Source organism: Muntiacus reevesi, chromosome 18 (genome assembly GCF_963930625.1).
Source record: "Muntiacus reevesi chromosome 18, mMunRee1.1, whole genome shotgun sequence".
In the NCBI taxonomy this organism is placed as follows: domain Eukaryota; kingdom Metazoa; phylum Chordata; class Mammalia; order Artiodactyla; family Cervidae; genus Muntiacus; species Muntiacus reevesi.
The window spans coordinates 21,084,130-21,103,209 of NC_089266.1; the positions used below are offsets into that span (position 1 = coordinate 21,084,130).

Below are 19,080 nucleotides of genomic sequence, written 5' to 3' on the forward strand. Positions count from 1 at the left end.
AACTGGAGCCCATTATACAGAGTGAAGTAAGCCAGAAAGATAAAGAACATTACAGTATACTAACACATATATACGGAATTTAGATAGATGGTAGCGATAACCCTATATGCAAAACAGAAAAAGAGACACAGAAGTACAGAACAGGCTTTTGAACTCTGGGGGAGAACGTGAGGGTGGGATGTTTTGAAAGAACAGCATGTATATTATCTATGGTGAAACAGACCACCAGCCCAGGTGGGATGCATGAGTCAAGTGCTCGGGCCTGGTGCACTGGGAGGACCCTGAGGAGTCGGGTGGAGAGGGAGGTGGGAGGGGGGATCGGGATGGGGAATATGTGTAACTATATGGCTGATTCATGTCAATGTATGACAAAACCCACTGAAATGTTGTGAAGTGATTGGCCTCCAACTAATAAAATAATATTAAAAAAAAAAAAAAATAAGGCCAATATTCCCCTGTTTATTTTTTGACCTGGATGATCTATCCAGTGGTGAAATTAATGTCCTCAAGTGGAATATTAATGTCCTCAACTATTACCATATACCTGTCTACTTCTTCATTAAGTCTGTAAATATTTGCATTATATTAATACATTTAGGTTATCCAATAGCATAAACATTTTGACCACAAAATTCCATAAGCTATTCTATAATTTTTGTTTTCCAACAAAAATGCAAATATATAAAAATTATGTAAGTAAATATATATTTATATGTAATATTTATTTATATATTTATCAAAAGACATACAGAAATGTTTTTAGTTAAACTAGTTTAACATCTTTACTTTTTCAATAGTCTCAAACTGCAAACTATAGATATATGATATATATATATATATATATATATATAAAATATCTATATAATATTTTTGGATGAAAAGCATTTTATAGCTGCAATTTAGAATACAGGGAGCTTTTTTCGGTCCTTAGATGTTGTCCAGCCACTCATGCATTCATCTTCATCAAATATTTGTAAGCATACAGTGTGAGAAAGAATATCATCTAAAGAAATGTTCTTTGACCTGAGAATGTGATGACCAAGTAGAAAGAATTAAGTAACTTCCTGCAAAATATATTATGCACCAAAGAAGTCTCTGAACTGATTCTTGCATACTCAGAGATCTGCTCTGATTCACATACCCCTCTCTTCGAGGCATAATAATTTTACCTATTCCATAAACTAATATGCCAATTTATTAACCACAATTGGGCTTCCCTGGTGGCTCAACTAGTAAAGAACCCACCTGCCAATGCAGGAGACACAAGAGACATGGGTTCAATCCCTGGGTCAGGAAGATCCCATGGAGAAGAAAATGGCAATCTGCTCCAGTGTTCTTGCCTGGAAAATGCTGTGGGCAGAGGAGCTAGAAGGCTATAGTCCATGGGGTTGCAGAGAGTTGGACACAACTGAGCACACATGCGCGCAAACACACATTAATCATAATTATAACTGTAATAACTATTGTTTTGACAGTCTATTAGATCGGTCATTTCTCTGTGCAGGAATATCTAAAAGGAAAGTCAAATAGTAACTAGAAGTTTATTTTGTGATAGCAAATAATCAAAATAAGTATTAGGAACAACAAAATGTTAAGTAGTATCCCACGCACTCATGTCAAGCACGTGGTCTTTCCTAAGGGACTGGAAAACTCAGGAGCAGGGCCCCTCGCCCCTGTGCACTGCCAAAGCTTTTATGTGTGCCTCTCCTGACTTCCATGGCCAGCTATCCCATCCCCATTTAAGAAACACACATTCATTTTTCAAATCCTCTTCAAGCTTGAAGAAATTCTGCTAGTCTTGATATCACATTTTCTCTCTAAAGTGTCTTGTTTTAACTGGTTCTATTTATGTCTATTCATGTCTGTAAATTCAACTTTAGAGGGGAAATCCTGTCAACTGCAGTTGATACGACTATTTGTGCAAAAAAAAATTTTTTAAGCCCATCTATTGATAAACGTTTAGAAATAATTAGAATGTTTGGTTATAATATCAACACACATAAATTAATTACTTTTATATATGTCAGAAATATTGAGAAATTAAAATTTTAAGTTGTACCCTATAGTAGCATAAACTATCAAGTAATTAGAAAGAAATATAATAAAAATGGGAAAGACCTCTATAGAGAACAGTATAAACACTTTGACCAAGCAGTTCTACTTGTAGATATTTATCCAACAGAAATGTTTATATATATGCAGCAAAGGACCTGTTTATAAAAACATTGCTTTTATTATCCCCAAACTGCAACCAATCCACATATATATCAATAGTAAATAAATAAAATGTATCATATTCAATCACTGAAAGATTATACAGCAAGGAGAATGAATGAACTGCCTGAAAATGACAGGGATGAATGTGACAATCATAATTGCCGGACCAGCTGGGAGGTTTCAGCGAGCAACAAGACTCGTTCCTTTAGGCTAAGAAATAAAGACACAGGACAGATGGGGTTGAGAGGATCGCTGCAGTCAACGATGATCCTTTATTTCTCTAAGCTTCATTTATACTTAAACCAAGAAGGAGGCATCCCAAAGAAAATTCTTCCCCATGTACATCATCTTTAAGATAACAATCACTAGAACTCTCACTAGGCGCCAAAGCACAGGAATGGCATCCTGATTTATCTTAGGGGTAATCGTAAAAAGGCTATCTGTCTGCGTCATGTGTGCATTCAAGGCTTACTAGTGTTCTGTTTAACTTTGGATAGTAAATTCCAGAGGGGTGGCGGGACAGAGAGCTATGTCCTTGAACAGACCCTTGATAATCAATCAAGGCAGCTCCCAGAATCAGCTCTTTCACGCCGCTCCCCGCACATAATATAAAGGGAAAGTGACCAATTCTGTAGTACTGAGAGTTATATTTGAAAGGGATGGGGTTAAGTTCTATTTCTTAACCTGATAATAGTGACATGTGTTCACTTTGAGATAGTTTATCAAGTTGGAGATTTTCTCACATGAGAAATGGAAAAAATAATTTGTGGGGGATTGTATGAGCTCAGAATGAATAATACATATCAAATGCACATGTGTATAAATCCTTACATCATGAATACTGTTGTTGTTTAGTAGCTAAGTCATGTTTGACCCTTTTGAGACTCCATGAACTATAACCCTCCAGGCTCCTCTGTCCATGGGATTTCCCAGGCAAAACTACTGGAGTAAGTTGCTGTTTCTTTCTCCAGATGCTGTATAATAACAAAAAAAACACAGTATGGGATGAATAGTGGCACAAGATTTATTTAGAAATCCAGGTAAAATTCCCTGCACCTAGAGAGACAACTCAAAGTGATTATGAAAAGAAGAAAGTAAGATGCAAAAATAATTGGTATATTGAAAAGATAGCGATTATAAAGACTATTATGAAGATAAATATTATAAACTAAAGAAAAAGTCTTGAGGATTTTTTCCCTAAAATACATGTACCAAGAAGGTGAAGATCTAGATTTCAAAGTCAAAGCCAAGATGCTCCATTATAATGATGCAGGAAGCTGGCACATGACCCACACAGATAGGAAGGGGAGAATCAGGGTGAAGTCCTCTACATTCCATCAGGCTGGTTCAGAAGCTTTTATATAGGTAGATGAATAACAACAACAAAAAAAAATTGGTAATAGACTGCTGGCTTTCAGCATCATTTGAAAGTGAATTTGTCCTAGGAACAGCAAGGTTGATTTGTGAGACGGTGGTTCTTTGGTGAGATTTTCAGCAGCAGGAAGGCTGGCAGCAGGTGGACACACAGCTGGGGTGGCAGCAGGTGGTCCTACAGCAGATGGGGAGGCAGCAAGACTGGCAGCAGCTGGATCTGCTGCAGGTTTGTCCACAACTGCTGGACCCACAGCACGTGGGCTGAAAGCAGGTGGTCACACAAGTAGGCTTGAGGCAGGTGGTCCTGCAGCAGGTGGTCTGACAGCAGACAGGGCGGCTGCAAGGCTGGCAGCAGCTGGACCCACAGCTCTGGCCTTGGCACCCAGGCAGGCAGCAGCATATGGGGTGGTAGCAGGTTCTGTGGCAGTACACAGGTGCACAGGAAGCTGGCTGGCAGCAAGACTGACAGCACCTGGACCCAATGCAGGTTTGTCCACAGCTGCTGGATCCACAGCAGGTGGGCTGGCAGCAGGTGGTCACACAAGTAGGTTTGCAGCAGGTGGTTTCAGTGGTTTGACAGCAAGTTTGGGGGCAGGAGGGCTGGCAGCAGCTGGCCTCACAGCAGGTGGGCTGGCAGCAGGAGGTCACACAAGTAGGCTTGAGGCAGGTGGTCCTGCAGCAGGTGGTCTGACAGCAGGCAGGGCGGCAGCAAGGCTGGCAGCAGCTGGACCCACCGCAGGTGGGTTGACAGCAGGTGGTCACACAGGTTGGTTTGCAGCAGGTGGTCCTACAGCAGGTGTTTTCACTAGTCTGATAGCAAGTTGGGGGGCAGCAAGGTTGACAGCAGCTGGGCTCACAGCAGCTGGGCTTACAGCAGGTGGTCACACAAGTAGGTTTGCAGCAGGTGGTCCTGCAACAGGTGGTTTGAGAGCAAGTTGGGGGGCAGCAGGACTGACAGCAGCTGGGCTCACAGCAGGTGGGCCGGCAGCAGGTGGTCCTGCAGCAGGTGGGCCGGCAGCAGGTAGGTTGACAGCAAGGGGAGCAGCTGGAATGGGTCATGGTGTCAGATGTGGAGGGGTGGCTTCTGAGCAGAGACAAATTTCTCAGAATCTGAATACCTCTTCTCTACTAGACCTTTTATACTCTGGTTCCCAAATTTAGGACCAATGAACAGAATTTTCCTTGTTATTATTTATAACATTTTTCATGATCCATGGAAAATTGCCTAAGGAGGAAGTGTTCCCTGAGTATTATGAATCTTCTGAAAACAGGATTATTTTCCTAGTTAATATTAAACCATAGAAACTTATTTCCAGAAATGGGAGAAACCATCAACATCCATACCCTTATTTAAGTATGAATCTTCATTTCTCAAGACAGAATTCATCCTTTTGTCACCTACCAGTTCAAGATAATTTGTTGAAGATTTCAGAGACATTGTCCCCACCTACATTTTCCTCTTGGAGCTACTTATTTTGGGATTCACCCCTCAAGATAGGTGAAACAAAAGTGATGGATTCAGCTCATATTTTAACACATTCTGAATTAAAGTTACTTTTTAATAAGTCTTTCATCTATGCCACACAAAATTCAATGATAGATAAATCTATGAGTAGGAAGCTTTTCCATTTGGTATCTCATTTCCTAAAAACAAGGGACTGAACTCACTATATTAAACATTATCTTTCCATGCTAAACTTCAAATCTGCTGACAGACCTGATAACAAACTTGCTCTGGGGATACTATCTTTATTATTTCCTTATTCCCTTTATTTCATGACAAAAGGAAGAGTCTCAAAGCAGTTAATTTGACAACTAAAATATTTTTCTTTCAATTGCAGTTTAAAAGAAAGGCTATGGAGGACAGCAAAGTGGGTAAAGATGGGCAAGTGTATGGTGAAGGAAACCATACCTTTGATGATGATCATTTGGTAGTGTATACAGAAATCTAAATAGAATATGGTACAAGCAAAACTCAATGTTATAAGCCAATAAAAATATACAAATGTCAATAAATTATTAACATGCAGGAACAAAAGGGACACCAATGACTCATTGGAGCAAAGCATAATATTTTGGATACTTAGCAATTTCCATATTTGTAACCTTTTGAAAGAAAGAGCATATTTATTTCACTAATTAACACTGTGGCCCCTGATACTTCATCTGCTCTGACTTAACTGCAGTTATGGATTTCTGATGCCTCTGCTGCTGGGCTTCCTGACCTTGGTGGCGAAGTTGTATAAACCCCCTGTTAGTAGATCCAGTAAATGGGTAATAGTATTACCAGTTCATCCAGTCTAATAATCTGCTGTTGTTCATTGAGTCAGAATGGAATCATAGCAGAAGTGGGATGGGTTGAATATCATCTTTCCCTTCTGTGCCTCTGTCCTGAGAATGGCTCTTAGAGGGTGGGAATCAACATGGATTCACTTGAATAAAGGAGAACTCCAAGTTTACTAGCTTGAAACTTGAACTAGAAGTAATTTGTAATAGGGCTGATTAATTGGGATGTTGGTTTGGAAAAGTGACCACCTCTATTTTGAACAACCTGAAGTCATGTGCCTTAAATCCAGTTATATTGCTTAGCTTCTTCATAAGTTATGAGTGTGTTATATGCTGATTTTGCCACCAGCCACTTTGCTATAGTGTATTGAGGTCTGAGTTTTGGTGCATTAGTTTATTCATGTTTGGATTTAAGTATTGTCCAAATAGCAAGAATTGTGATTGTGTGTCTGTTTTGGGTACAAGAAGTTAAATGTCTTTAAGGCTAAAGAATAATAATGTTCAGAGTATCAAATAACACATTTTGGAAAGTATAAGAGGGAGTAGATGAGATGAAGATGAAATAAGAAAAGAAAGGCAAATGCTCCTTTTTAGGGATAAATGATTAAATAAAGGTATGTAAGCATACTCTTTAAATACCAAAGCTAACCAAATGCTGCATCAGAATGTCTGATAATCTCCTTTTAAACATGACAAACAGCAGCTAGAAAATAATCTTGGACATGATGATGACATCTCCTCATCAGGGTATACAAAAGGATTTGGGAGAAGACTTCCATTTGAGAACCTCACTCTCCTGGAAACCCAGAACCTGCACCCTCTAACACCATGGTCAGCTCCTGTTGTGGCTCCATCTACTCTGACCATCTACTCTGACCAGGGCTGTGGCCAAGGTCTCTGCCAGGAGAACTGCTGCCAGCCCAGCTGCTGCCAGACTGCCTGCTGTCACCTCAGCTGCTGAGTCTCTAGTTGTTGCTACCCCCTGTGGCTACAGTTCCAGTTGCTGTGTCCCCAGCTGTGGAGTGTCCAGTTGCTGCTGCCCAGTCTGCTGCCAGACTACCTGATGTCTCCCAGCATTACAGATTTTCTTGTTGTTGGACTTCATTCCTCGCCCCAGCCCTGAGTCAACCACCAGTATTCTAGTGTATTCATCTTTTTTTTTTTTTTTCCATTTATTCTGTCCACAGCATCTGGACATTCAGATCAAATGTCTACTCTAGTTCATGGGGACAGGCTCCTTATCTCATGACTGCTGTGCATGACCTGGCCTTTGCAGTGAGTTCTGTGTGATGGAACAACTTCATATCCATAAACACTTGGTATCAGAAATATTTTTGGCCCTTTGTTTTATTTAGTGTTGATTATGAACTGGAGATAAACTTGTATTTCTGTCATGTGAACAAAGAAAACTGATTTTACATATCAATCAAATCCTGTATCAGAGAAAATGCTAAATAATGACTTTCCCCCAAAAAGTAGATTGTCCTCCTTGCCTGCAAGTTTATTGAGAGAAAACAAGAGCTTCCTTCTTACTACAGTTGAATTATGGCCCACCCTGCAAGGTCCTTTGGGGAAGCACTAAGTCAAATGTGACCCAAGTCCCATCCCAATGTAACTCACAATGAAATCTTGGATTCAATAGGAAGACACGTGTCAGGCAGAGTGTATTGGTGATATTGGTGAGAAAGAGAAATCATTCTGTTGGAGACAGGTAATGTATAAAGATGGATTCTTAGAAATAAAATGTGTCATGTATGAAAATTTAAGGAATAGTGTACAGTTTACAACCACATAAGACAAAGTGAAGGAGTGAATCAGAAGAAAGCAGAGTGTTTATATTCTTATAATGTAGTTATTACTTTAAAACTACTCCCTCAAAACACATTATAATCATTCTAAGGAGGAGGGATATTTCCTAGCTGTCTTCCTGCCTTCAGACAACACCAACCATCTCCAAACAAATGAATGACTGTAGAACTGTGGCCTAATTAGATCAAAATCTCTAACACCTGTTCTTGTCTTCACTTTGTGACTTCTTACTGATATATGAATTTATGTCTATATAAATTGTAACTTTCTTGCTATCATAAATGCTTTCAAGCTATGTTGGAACTAAGTGCAAAAAAACTATTATACACAGTGAAAATTTATAAAACCACAATTATAGCAGAGACTTTAACACCCTGTTTTAGAATGGTCATTTGAAGGAGAAAAATAAACAAGGAAATAGAGAATGTGAGTAGAACCATTACCAATTTAGATGTAATTGATATTTATATGCTCTCTCAGGTGACTCAGCGGTAAAGTATCTGCCTGCTGATACAGGAGCCACAGGAGATGTAGGTTCAATCCCTGGGTCTGAAAGATCCCCTGGAGAAGGAAATGGCAACCCACTGCAGTATTCTTGCCTGAGAAATGACATGGACAGAGAAGCCTGCCAGGTTATAGTCCATGGGATCAAAGGAGTTAGACATGACTGAGCATGCATGCCTGACAAACTTTTCATAATTTTCATATATATATCTCCAGGATGTTCACAAACATATAGACTACAAAGAAAACTCTTTTGGCAGAATAATATAAACTTCTCTCTCTTACCCAAATGCGATGAAATTAGACTTAAATAACTGAAAAACAGCACAACCAAACATGTTCATATAGCTTTACTTTCTTTTTTACCTTCTTCCCTCCTTGCTGAAATTTTGTCTAAAAAACAAGGTGTGTCCATATGGAATAGGTCTGTTTTGCTGTAAAAGTGTACTTCATTTTCCTTATTAAAATAATTTAAAAATTATAGAAAAGTTGCAAGAATAGCTCAAGAAGTGTTCTTCATGACAAAATGATGCTCTGTAACATGGACCCTGTACATCAGAGATATTCTCCTCCATAGTCACAATACAGTTCAATTTCAGACTTTCATTCTTACCAACAATGCTGCAAAGAACATTTTGAGTTTTTATCCTGGAGCTCCTGCTTATGTGCATCTGTTGAATATGTTTCTAGAAGTGAAATTGCTCAATCAAATCTTATAGTTACTGCTGTATTACTTTATAAAGAAGTTACTCCAGCTTAGACACCTAAGATATGAAAATATCTGTTTCCTTTTAAGCTCTCCAACTTATTAGAGTTTAAAAAATTAGATACTTTATATTTTTCATTTCAAACTATTCACTGTTGTTATTCCCAGAGCCTAGAGCAGGACCTGGGACATTATAAGTGTTCAATATTTGGTTTACAAATGTATAAATTGTTCAATTAAAATTTTCAAAATTATAAATGAGACTGAACATCTTTTAAAACCTTAAAAGGCATTCATATTTCTTTTTCAGTGAAATGACTGTTAATATCCTTCCCTCAACTTTCTTTTGTTGTTGGCCTTTTTTTTCTTACTATGCATTAGGTCTTTTGGGTTATATTGGTTAACCCATTTGTTATTTACTTACAGCTTGCTCTTTTGTAGTCTTTTGGTTTTGTTTAAAGCTTTAAAATGACTAATTAGACATTAAAATTTTTCTGCTCTAAAATTTTTCAATCTTTTCCTTTATTGTTTTAAGTTTTCTGTCTTAGAATAGCCTCTCCACTTTTTAAAGAAAAATGCCTCCAAGTACTCCACTATATTCACAGTTTATTTTTCTCAAACCGTCTTTAGAGAACAAGATCTACTATCCCACTTGAGGGCTGGTATGAGACACGGCTTTAAGGATGACGCAGAGTGTTGACATTTAAATGATGTATTATATGACAACAAATTAGATGAAGAAGCTGAGGAGTCTTTGAAATCAGATGACACATATAAGAAAGAAGATGAAATGTGAGTCAAGAGGAAAGACTAGATTGGATGAACCACAACACAGAGAAAGGAAAAATGCATTCTACTCAACAAATAACTAACTTGATAATTGCCTATCTATTAAGGTAAACAATAACAAGGAAATAGCCCTTAACATAGTGATAGGAGTCCCTCAGGTAGGTATAAAAGGGGACATGTTGCAATGAGACTTCCAAACTCAAGAATCTCACTCTCTAACCCACCTAGAACCTCCACCCTCTGACACCATGGTCAGCTCCTGTTGTGGCTCCGTCTGCTCTGACCAGAGCTGTGGCCGAAGTCTCTGCCAGGAGACCTGCTGCCAGCCCATCTGCTGCCAGACCACCTGCTGCAGGACCACCCGCTGCCGCCCCAGCTGCGGCGTGTCCAGCTGCTGCCGCCCCGTCTGCTGCCAGACCACCTGCCGCCCCAGCTGTGGCGTGTCCAGCTGCTGCCGCCCCGTCTGCTGCCAGACCACCTGCCGCCCCAGCTGCGGCGTGTCCAGCTGCTGCCGCCCCGTCTGCTGCCAGACCACCTGCCGCCCCAGCTGCGGCGTGTCCAGCTGCTGCCGCCCCGTCTGCTGCCAGACCACCTGCCGCCCCAGCTGCGGCGTGTCCAGCTGCTGCCGCCCTGTCTGCTGCCAGACCACCTGCCGCCCCAGCTGCTGCCGCCCTGTCTGCTGCCAGACCACTTGCTGCCGCACAACTTGCTGTCGCCCCAGCTGTGGTGGATCCTTTTGCTGAAATCAACCATAAACCAGTCACTATCACATTAGTGTGGACATGTCATTCATTTTAAATTTTCCTTGTTTTAAATGACCACCAGCTTTAATACCCTGTGGTACCACTAAGCCACAAGCAAAAGGGCCCCCATTCTGCATTCAGGACCATTCTTGTTCCCCACAGATCTCTTCCCTGCATCTAACCTCATGTGCATGACGCACTTGAACTAAACCTCCAAATATCTGACTATTATACTTGCCTTGACCTTCTCAATCATGTTAACTATTTCTAAATAACATCTAAATATCTTGATATAATAAATCGGTGTATTCTTCTTTAGTTATTTCTGAGAGTTGGTTTTCTATTTATTTTCCAGCATTCTTTTTCTCAAGATGAATAAAAGTGTGGGTTTCTATGGCCAGGAAAGAAAACTTGTTTTTCAAATATCGCCTAATGCCTGTATTATATAATAGAAAGGACTTCATGTATTTTTCAAAACAAGATAAGCCATCCTACCTAACAAACAATAATTTTCATACCCAGTTAGTAAAATGATCCATCCCTGGGCATGCTCTTGCACTGCTGGGCTCTGCAGATCTTTCCAACATGTGTGAAGCATGATTTCTTCCTATCAGGAGCTCACAGTCCAATACTGGAGTTAAGAGGACCCACCCAGGTAGGTAGAATATGTTGGGTAATATTCTTGAGAAGAGGGAATTTCTGTCTGCATGTGTACATGCTAAGCTGCTTCAGGTGTATCTGACTATGTGAGACCCCATGGGTTGCAACCCACCAGGCTCCTCTGTCCATGGGATTCTCCAGGCAAGAATTCTGGAGGGTGTTTTCATTTCCTTCTCCAGGGGATCTTCTCAATCTCTCAGCATTATTATCAAATTTCTAAGGTAATTATTAAGTACACCAATGTTAGAGAATCTCTGTTAAAACTCTAGCTCTCCAAAATCACTTACCACGCCTTAAACCTGTCTCTGCCTTTGTACATGTCAGCATTTCTGGCTCAAGTTCACTCTCAAACTGTCTCCTTCTTGTTATTCAAGGTCCATGTCTAACATCACTTTTGTGCATCAGTTTTAGACAGTTAGTTACTTCTCCTACCATATGGAGGTCCATAACACTTGATTTTCTATATAGAATTATTCTTTGTGCTGTAACTGTTTGTTTATCTCTTTCCCTACACACACTGAGTTTCTCAAAGGCAAGGATTCTATGAGTTATTCAACAGACATGTATATAGAGCCAGCTCTTGGCCATGCTGTGAACAAAGCATGGGGATTATAATAAAGACCTTTTAGTATCTTCACAGCAAGCTCTGGAAAAGTGATAATAAAGCAATGTGAAGCACATGAGGAGCATGCTCCTTGAATATTAGAAGAGGACTAGGGAACAGTGATTTGAGTGGAGAGTATCTGGAAGGGTTTATTGGAGGAGATAATGACAACTAAGTCTTAAAGAAGAAATAGGATGGTGGTTCATGCATAATGCCTAGAACAGAATAGAAGGCTCTCAACCACTATTTGTTGAATAGATGAGTGACAATCTACAGCAATATGGGACTCCAGGTTTATAATTCTATCAAATCCAAAAGAGACCTTTCAAGGGGTACATTTATACCCAAGATCTTGCAAACATGGACCTGATGTTGTAATTCCAACTATGAGTCACTTGGGGCTTTTTTAGACCTCAACCTAATCCTTACATGACCCTGTGTACATTCTGAACACTGAAAACTGTGGGGTCAGTGACTCACTTTCACTCTCAGGAAAGTAATTCCTTGCTAAGGGTATTATACATTCCTGAGAGTGTTATAGGTCAGTGCAATAATCCATCACTTGACTGACGTAGTACCTGAATCATTAAGAAAGGATTAGGACAATGTCCTGAATGTCTCTGACATTCTTTAAGTCTCTTCCTTTGATATTCAAGCAATAAAATCTAGTTAATTTGGGCACATCCCACTTTGGACATGTGTAGCTTATTTTTCCTGACCTGCATTTCTATAAAATTTGGCTTCTTCCATAAAATGATTGTTTGTAAGGCAAATTAAAGTAAATATAATTACAGAAGATATATTTAACTCAATGTGGACCTACTTAGCACTAATTAGGAATGAATCATATCATTCTCTACCTAAGCCTTGACTTATCACTTAGAAGCTTTCTTTAGCTATGATTCTCAATTATGCTTTAAATGTACTGGAAAGAAGGTAAAAGCTATATATTTTTAAAGTTCTAGCTAATCAAATTTGACAAGTTTGCCTTTTTGAAAAATTGAAGCATAGTTGACTTACAATATTATATTAGTTTCAATGTACAGCATAGTGTTTTGATATTTCTGTAACTATACATTATGCAAAGTTATAACATTATTGACTATATTCTCAGTGCTATATATTGCATCTCAGTGACATTTATTTTATAACTCATAGTTTGTACCTCTTAATTTCCTTCACCTATTTTGCTCTCCCCAAACCTCCTTTCTTTCTGGCAACCACTCGTTTGTTTTCTGTATCTATGAGTCTGTTTCTATTTTGTTACATTTGTTTGCTTTGTTTTTCAGATTCCACATATATGTGAAAACATACAGTATTTATCTTTCTCTGTCTCGCTTATTTCACTTAGATAATACTTTCTATGTCCATTCATGCTATTGCATGTGGTAAGATTTCCTCATTTTTTATAGTTGAGTAATATTCCACTTATACATTCTTCATCCATTTACATGTCAATGGACACATAAATTATTTCCCATATTATGACTACTGGAAATAATGCTGCAATGAACACTTAAGTGTATGTATCTCTTTGAGTTAGTGTTTTCCTTTTCTTGGGGGCAAATACCAGGAGTGGAATTCCTAAATTGTATGGTAGTCCTATTTTTAATTTTTTGAGGAAACTCCATACTGTTTTCCTTAATGTAAATGTTACCAATTTACAGTGTACCAACAGTGCACAACAGTTACCTTTTCTGTATATCTTTGCCAAGAATTATTATTTTGTGTCTTTTTAATGATAGCCATTCTGATAGGTATCAGGTGAATCTCAATGTGGTTTTGTTTGCATTAGTGATATTGAATATGTTTTCATGTGCCCACAGACCATATATGGAAAAATGCCTATTTAGGACCTCTGTCTATTCTAAAATTATATTTTCTTGTTCTTTGATATTGAACTATATGAGTTCTTTGGCTTCCCTGGTGGTTCAGACAGTAAAGAATCTGTCTGCAGTATGGGAGACACAGATTTGATCCCTGGACCAGAAAGATCCCTGGAAAAGGGAATGACAACCCACTCCAGCCTGGGAAAAGCCATTGACAGAGAAGCCTGGTGGGCTACAATCCATGGAGTTGCAAAGAGTCAAACACAACTGAGTGACTAACACTTTGACTTTCATTTGTATGAGTTCTTTACATAGTTTGGATGTTAATCCTTTATTAGTCCTATCATTTGTAAATATTTTCTTTCATTCACTAGGTTACCTTCTCATTTTGTTAAGGTTTCTTTCACTGTACAAAGACTTTTTAGTTTGATGTCATCTCACTTTTAATTTTTTTTTGCTTTTGTTTCCCTTGCTTAAAGAGAAAGATCCAAAAAAAAAAAAAAAAATTGTGAAGACCAAAGTCAAGGAGAATACTGTCTATTTCTTCTAGGAGTTTTATACTTTCTGGTCTTAAGTTTAAGTCTTTAATCTATTTTGAGTCTATTTTTGTATATTGTGTGGGAAAAAAATCTAGTTTTATGTTCTTCCATGTAGTTGTCCAGTTTTCCCATCACCAATTATTTAAGAGACTGTCTCTCCCCACTTTTCCTCATTGTAAATTTTTTCCCCTTTTGACATAGTTTAATTGAGCATATATGTATGGATTTATTTGGGGGCTCTCTATTCTGTTCCATTTATATATCTGTTTTTGTACCAATATCATACTGATTTGATTACTATAGCTTTGTGGAATAGTTCAAAGTCATGGAGAGTGATAACTTCAGCTTTGTTCTTCTTTCTCAAGATTGCTTTGGCTATTCCAAGTTTTTGTGGTCCTATACAAATTTTAGGATTATATAATGAGGTTATATCCTGATAGGCCAATTGTAATTTGAAATATCATAAGTTAAAAATGCATTTAATACACTTAACCTAATGAATATGATAGCACAGTGGTAAAGAGTCTGCCTGCCAATGCAGGAGACACAAGAGATGTGGGTTTGATCCTTGGGTTGGAAAGATCTCCTGGAGTAGGAAGTGGCAGTCCACTCCACTTGCTTGGAAAATTCCATGGATAGAGGAGACTGGCTACAATCGATGGGATCATAAAGAGTCAGACACAACTGAGTGACTGAGCACACACTCACACTGACTATCACAGCTTACCCTAGACTACCTTAAATATACTCAGAACACTTACTCTTGCCTACAGTAGGGCAAAATCATTTGACACAAAACCTATTTTAAGATAACATGCTGAATATCTCATATAATTTATTTAATATTGTACTGAAATGAAAAACAGAATGAGGATGGGTACAACATGAGCACAGAGTGGTTGTAGGTGTATTGGTTGTTTGCCCTTGTGACTAGGAGCTATGGCCCATTGCTGCTGCCTGGAGTATCATACAGTATATCACTAACCTGAGAAAAGATCAAAATTCAAATTTTAATTCAAATAAAATTTCTACTGAATGAGTATCACTTATGCACCATTGTAGAGTCAAAAAATCTTAAGTTGAACCACTGTAAGACAGGGACCATCTGTAGTGCCATTTACTGATATTAAGACTGAGAGAAAAATAAACCTGAAGGAAGAAATAGACCAAGAGTTCCGTTTTGACCATGTCAAATTGGAGATTAATATTATCCACCCAAATGAAACTATTAACTAGGGAGTCTTCAGCTCAGTGGAAAAGTCAGGGATTGAGTTAAAAATGTGGTGTTCACCACATTAACAAATTAAAAGATAAAAACCATATGATTATCTCAATAGATGCAGAAAAAACCTTTGAAAAATCCAACATCCATTTATGATAAAAACTCTCCAGAAAGCAGGCATAGAAGGAACATACCTCAACATAATAAAAGTTATATATGACAAACCCACAGCAAACACTATCCTCAATGGTGAAAAATTGAAAGCATTTCCCTTAAAGTCAGGAACAAGACAAGGGTGTCCACTCTCACCACTAGTATTCAACATAGTTTTGGAAGTGTTGGCCACAGCAATCAGAGCAGAAAAAGAAATAAAAGGAATCCAGATAAAGAAAGAAGAAGTAAAACTCTCATTGTTTGCAGACGACATGATCCTCTACATAGAAAACCCTAAAGACTCTACCAGAAAATTAGTAGAGCTAATCAATGAATACAGTAATGTTGCAGGATATAAAATTAGCACACAGAAAACCCTTGAGTTCCTATATGCTAACAATGAGAAAACACAAAGAGAATTTAAGGAAACAATACCATTCACCATTGCAACAAAAAGAATAAAATACTTAGGAGTATATCTACCTAAAGAAGCAAAAGATCTATATATAGAAAACTAAAAAACACTGATGAAAGAAATCAAAGAGGACACAAATAGATGGAGAAATATACCGAGTTCATGAATTGGAAGAATCAATATAGTGAAAATGAGTATGCTATGCAAAGCAATCTATAGATTCAATGCAATCCCTATCAAGCTACCAACGGTATTTTTCACAGAACTAGAACAAATAATTTCACAATTTGTATGGAAATACAAAAAACCTCAAATAGCCAAAGTAATCTTGAGAAAGAAGAATGGAACTGGAAGAATCAACCTGCCTGACTTCAGGTTCTACTACAAAGCCACAGTCATCAAGACAGTATGGTACTGGCACAAAGAACAAATATAGATCAATGGAACAGAATAGAAAGCCCAGAGATAAATCCATGTACCTACAAACACCTTATCTTCGACAAAGGAGGCAAGGATATACAATGAAAAAAAGACAACCTCTTTAACAAGTGGTGCTGGGAAAACTGGTCAACCACTTGGAAAAGAATGAAACTAGAACACTTTCTAACACCATACAAAAAATAAACTCAAAATGGATTAATGATCTAAATGTAAGACCAGAAACTATAAAACTCCTAGAGGAGAACATAGGCAAAACACTCTCCGACATAAATCACAGCAGGATCCTCCATGACCCACCTCCCAGAATATTGGAAATAAAAGTAAAAATACACAAATGGGACCTAATGAAACTTAAAAGCTTTTGCACAACAAAGGAAACTATAAGCAAGGTGAAAAGACAGCCCTCAGATTGGGAGAAAATAATAGCAAATGAGGAAACAGACAAAGGATTAATCTCAAAAATATACAAGCAGCTCCTGAAGCTCAATTCCAGAAAAATAAATGACCCAATCAAAAAGTGGGCCAAAGAACTAAACAGACATTTCTCCAAAGAAGACATACAGATGGCTAACAAACACATGAAAAGATGCTCAACATCACTCATTATCAGAGAAATGCAAATCAAAACCACAATGAGGTACCATTACATGCCAGTCAGGATGGCTGCTATCCAAAGGTCTACAAGCAATAAATGCTGGAGAAGGTGTGGAGAAAAGGGAACTCTCTTACACTGTTGGTGGGAATGCAAACTAGTACAGCCACTATAGAGAACAGTGTGGAGATTCCTTAAAAATCTGGAAATAGAACTGCCATATGACCCAGCAATCCCACTCCTGGGCATACACACCAAGGAAACTAGATCTGAAAGAGGCACGTGCACCCCAATGTTCATTGCAGTACTGTTTATAATAGCCAGGACATGGAAGCAACCTAGATGCCCATCAGCAGACAAATGAGTAAGGAAGCTATGGTACATATATACCATGGAATATTACTCAGCCATTAAAAAGAATTCATTTGAATCAGTTCTAATGAGACAGATGAAACTGGAGCCCATTATACAGAGTGAAGTAAGCCAGAAAGATAGAGACCAATACAGTATACTAACGCATATATATGGAATTTTAAAAGATGGTGACGATAACCCTATATGCAAAACAGAAAAAGAGACACAGATGTACAGAACAGACTTTTGGACTCTGTGGGAGAAGGCGAGGGTGGGATGTTCTGAGAGAACAGCATTGAAACAAGTATACTATCAAGGGTGAAAGAGATCACCAGCCCAGGTTGGATGCATGAGACAAGTGCTCAGGGCTGATGCACTGGGAAGACCCAGAGGGATGGGATGGGGAGGGAGGTGGGAGGGGTATCGGGATGGGGAACACATGTAAATCCATGGCTGATTCATGTCAATGTATGGCAAAAACCACTACAATATTTTAAAGTAATTAGCCTCCAACTTATAAAAATAAATGAAAAAAAAAAAAGACTAAATTGAGACTAAATCCACTTAAAAAATAATGTGGTGTTCTTGGTGTTCTATGGAGTTGGGTGAAATCAAACAAGGAAGATACATAGGCAAACAGAAGATAAATAAAAGGAGCTAAAATCAGAGCCATGGGGGTATCTCACCATTTCAAGGTTAAGAGAAGGGAAATTACAGCAAGGAAGATTTAAAAGGACAACCTTTAGAATTTTAATGTGGGATAACAGGGACACAGAATTGTCTTTATAATTTTAATAATGATTGCCAACTCATCCTCCAAAGAGCATCATCAATGTACACTCTGACCTTACATTCTACAAGCCTTCCAGTTTCTATGCATTGCCACCAACCCTGGTTGTAATCAATCCAAAATAGGATTTGTTTTTTTAAGTTGTATTTTCTTAATGACAAATTAAATAGCTTTTCTTATGTCTATTAGCTACATGCCTCTATTATCCAGAGGGGGGGGGCAGAGTGTACCACCCCAAAATATGCCTCTTAGGCATAAATACTATTTTAGGCTGATTATTCTTGAGACAGTAGATATGGGAGACACTGAGTAGAATCACCCTTTTGTAAGAGGCATTTATGTTTATAATGGAAGTCTACATTTGTAAGGGTGTCTCCCTCTCTATACTAGGAAGAAAAAGGTGATTCTAAATTTCTAGAAACTCTTATTACTGGACAAGGCAAATAACTTAAATCTGCAAAACAACCTTACCACTCTTTACTGTGTTTTTCCTGGTTAACTCCCATAATTAGCCTCTCCTGTTTCCAAAATCTTTTGCATTTAGCTAGAGATGATATTTGGAGAAGGAAATGGCAACCCGCTCCAGTATTCTTGCCTGGAGAATCCCAGGGACAGAGGAGCCTAGTGGGCTGCCATCTGTGGGGTCACGCAGAGTTGGACATGACTGAAGCGACTTAGCAGCAGCAGCAGGGATGATATTTAAGGTGGTAGCCTGGCTCATTTTGAGGAGCTCCTTAGTTTTTCTGGGTATCTCCCATGTACACAGAGGTATCGGTTCAGTTGATTTCTGTTCAGTCACTCAGTCGTGTCTGACTCTTTGCAACCCCATGAATCGCAGCACGCCAGGCCTCCCTGTCCATCACCAACTCCCGAGTTTACTCAAACTCATGTCCATCGAGTCGGTGATGCCATCCAGCCATCTCATCCTCTGTCGTCCCCTTCTCCTCCTGCCTTCAATCTTCCCCAGCATCGGGGTCTTTTCCAATGAGTCAACTCTTTGCATCAGGTGGTCAAAGTATTGGAGTTTCAGCTTCAGCATCGGTCCTTCCAATG

General features: G+C 38.7%; 2 protein-coding genes across 2 annotated transcripts; one reads left to right on the plus strand and one right to left on the minus strand.

Annotated features, from left to right (window-relative positions):
- Positions 1–3,708: 3,708 nt before the first annotated feature.
- On the minus strand, positions 3,709–5,647 carry LOC136149383 (keratin-associated protein 9-1-like). The gene is made up of 4 exons (XM_065909617.1): positions 5,637–5,647; positions 4,064–4,636; positions 3,872–3,946; positions 3,709–3,760 (listed from the first exon to the last, which is right to left on the minus strand). The coding sequence occupies exons 1-4, from the start codon at positions 5,645–5,647 to the stop codon at positions 3,709–3,711; spliced, it is 711 nt and encodes a 236-aa protein (XP_065765689.1).
- A 4,286-nt stretch (positions 5,648–9,933) lies between these two features.
- LOC136149033 (keratin-associated protein 4-1-like) lies at positions 9,934–10,428 on the plus strand. The gene has a single exon (XM_065908885.1). The coding sequence runs from the start codon at positions 9,934–9,936 to the stop codon at positions 10,426–10,428; it is 495 nt and encodes a 164-aa protein (XP_065764957.1).
- The last annotated feature ends 8,652 nt before the right edge of the window (positions 10,429–19,080 follow it).

Coding starts and splice junctions, on each gene's coding strand:
- LOC136149383 (XM_065909617.1), bottom strand. Junction 3,947..4,063: donor CAAACCTGCATTGGGTCCAG/GTGCTGTCAGTC, acceptor CTGTGGGTCCAG/CTGCTGCCAGCCTTGCAGCC. Junction 3,761..3,871: donor ACCTGCCTCAAGCCTACTTG/TGTGACCACCTG, acceptor CTGTAGGACCAC/CTGCTGCCACCCCAGCTGTG.
- LOC136149033 (XM_065908885.1), top strand. CDS start 9,934: ATGGTCAGCTCCTGTTGTGGCTCCGTCTGCTCTGACCAGAGCTGTGGC.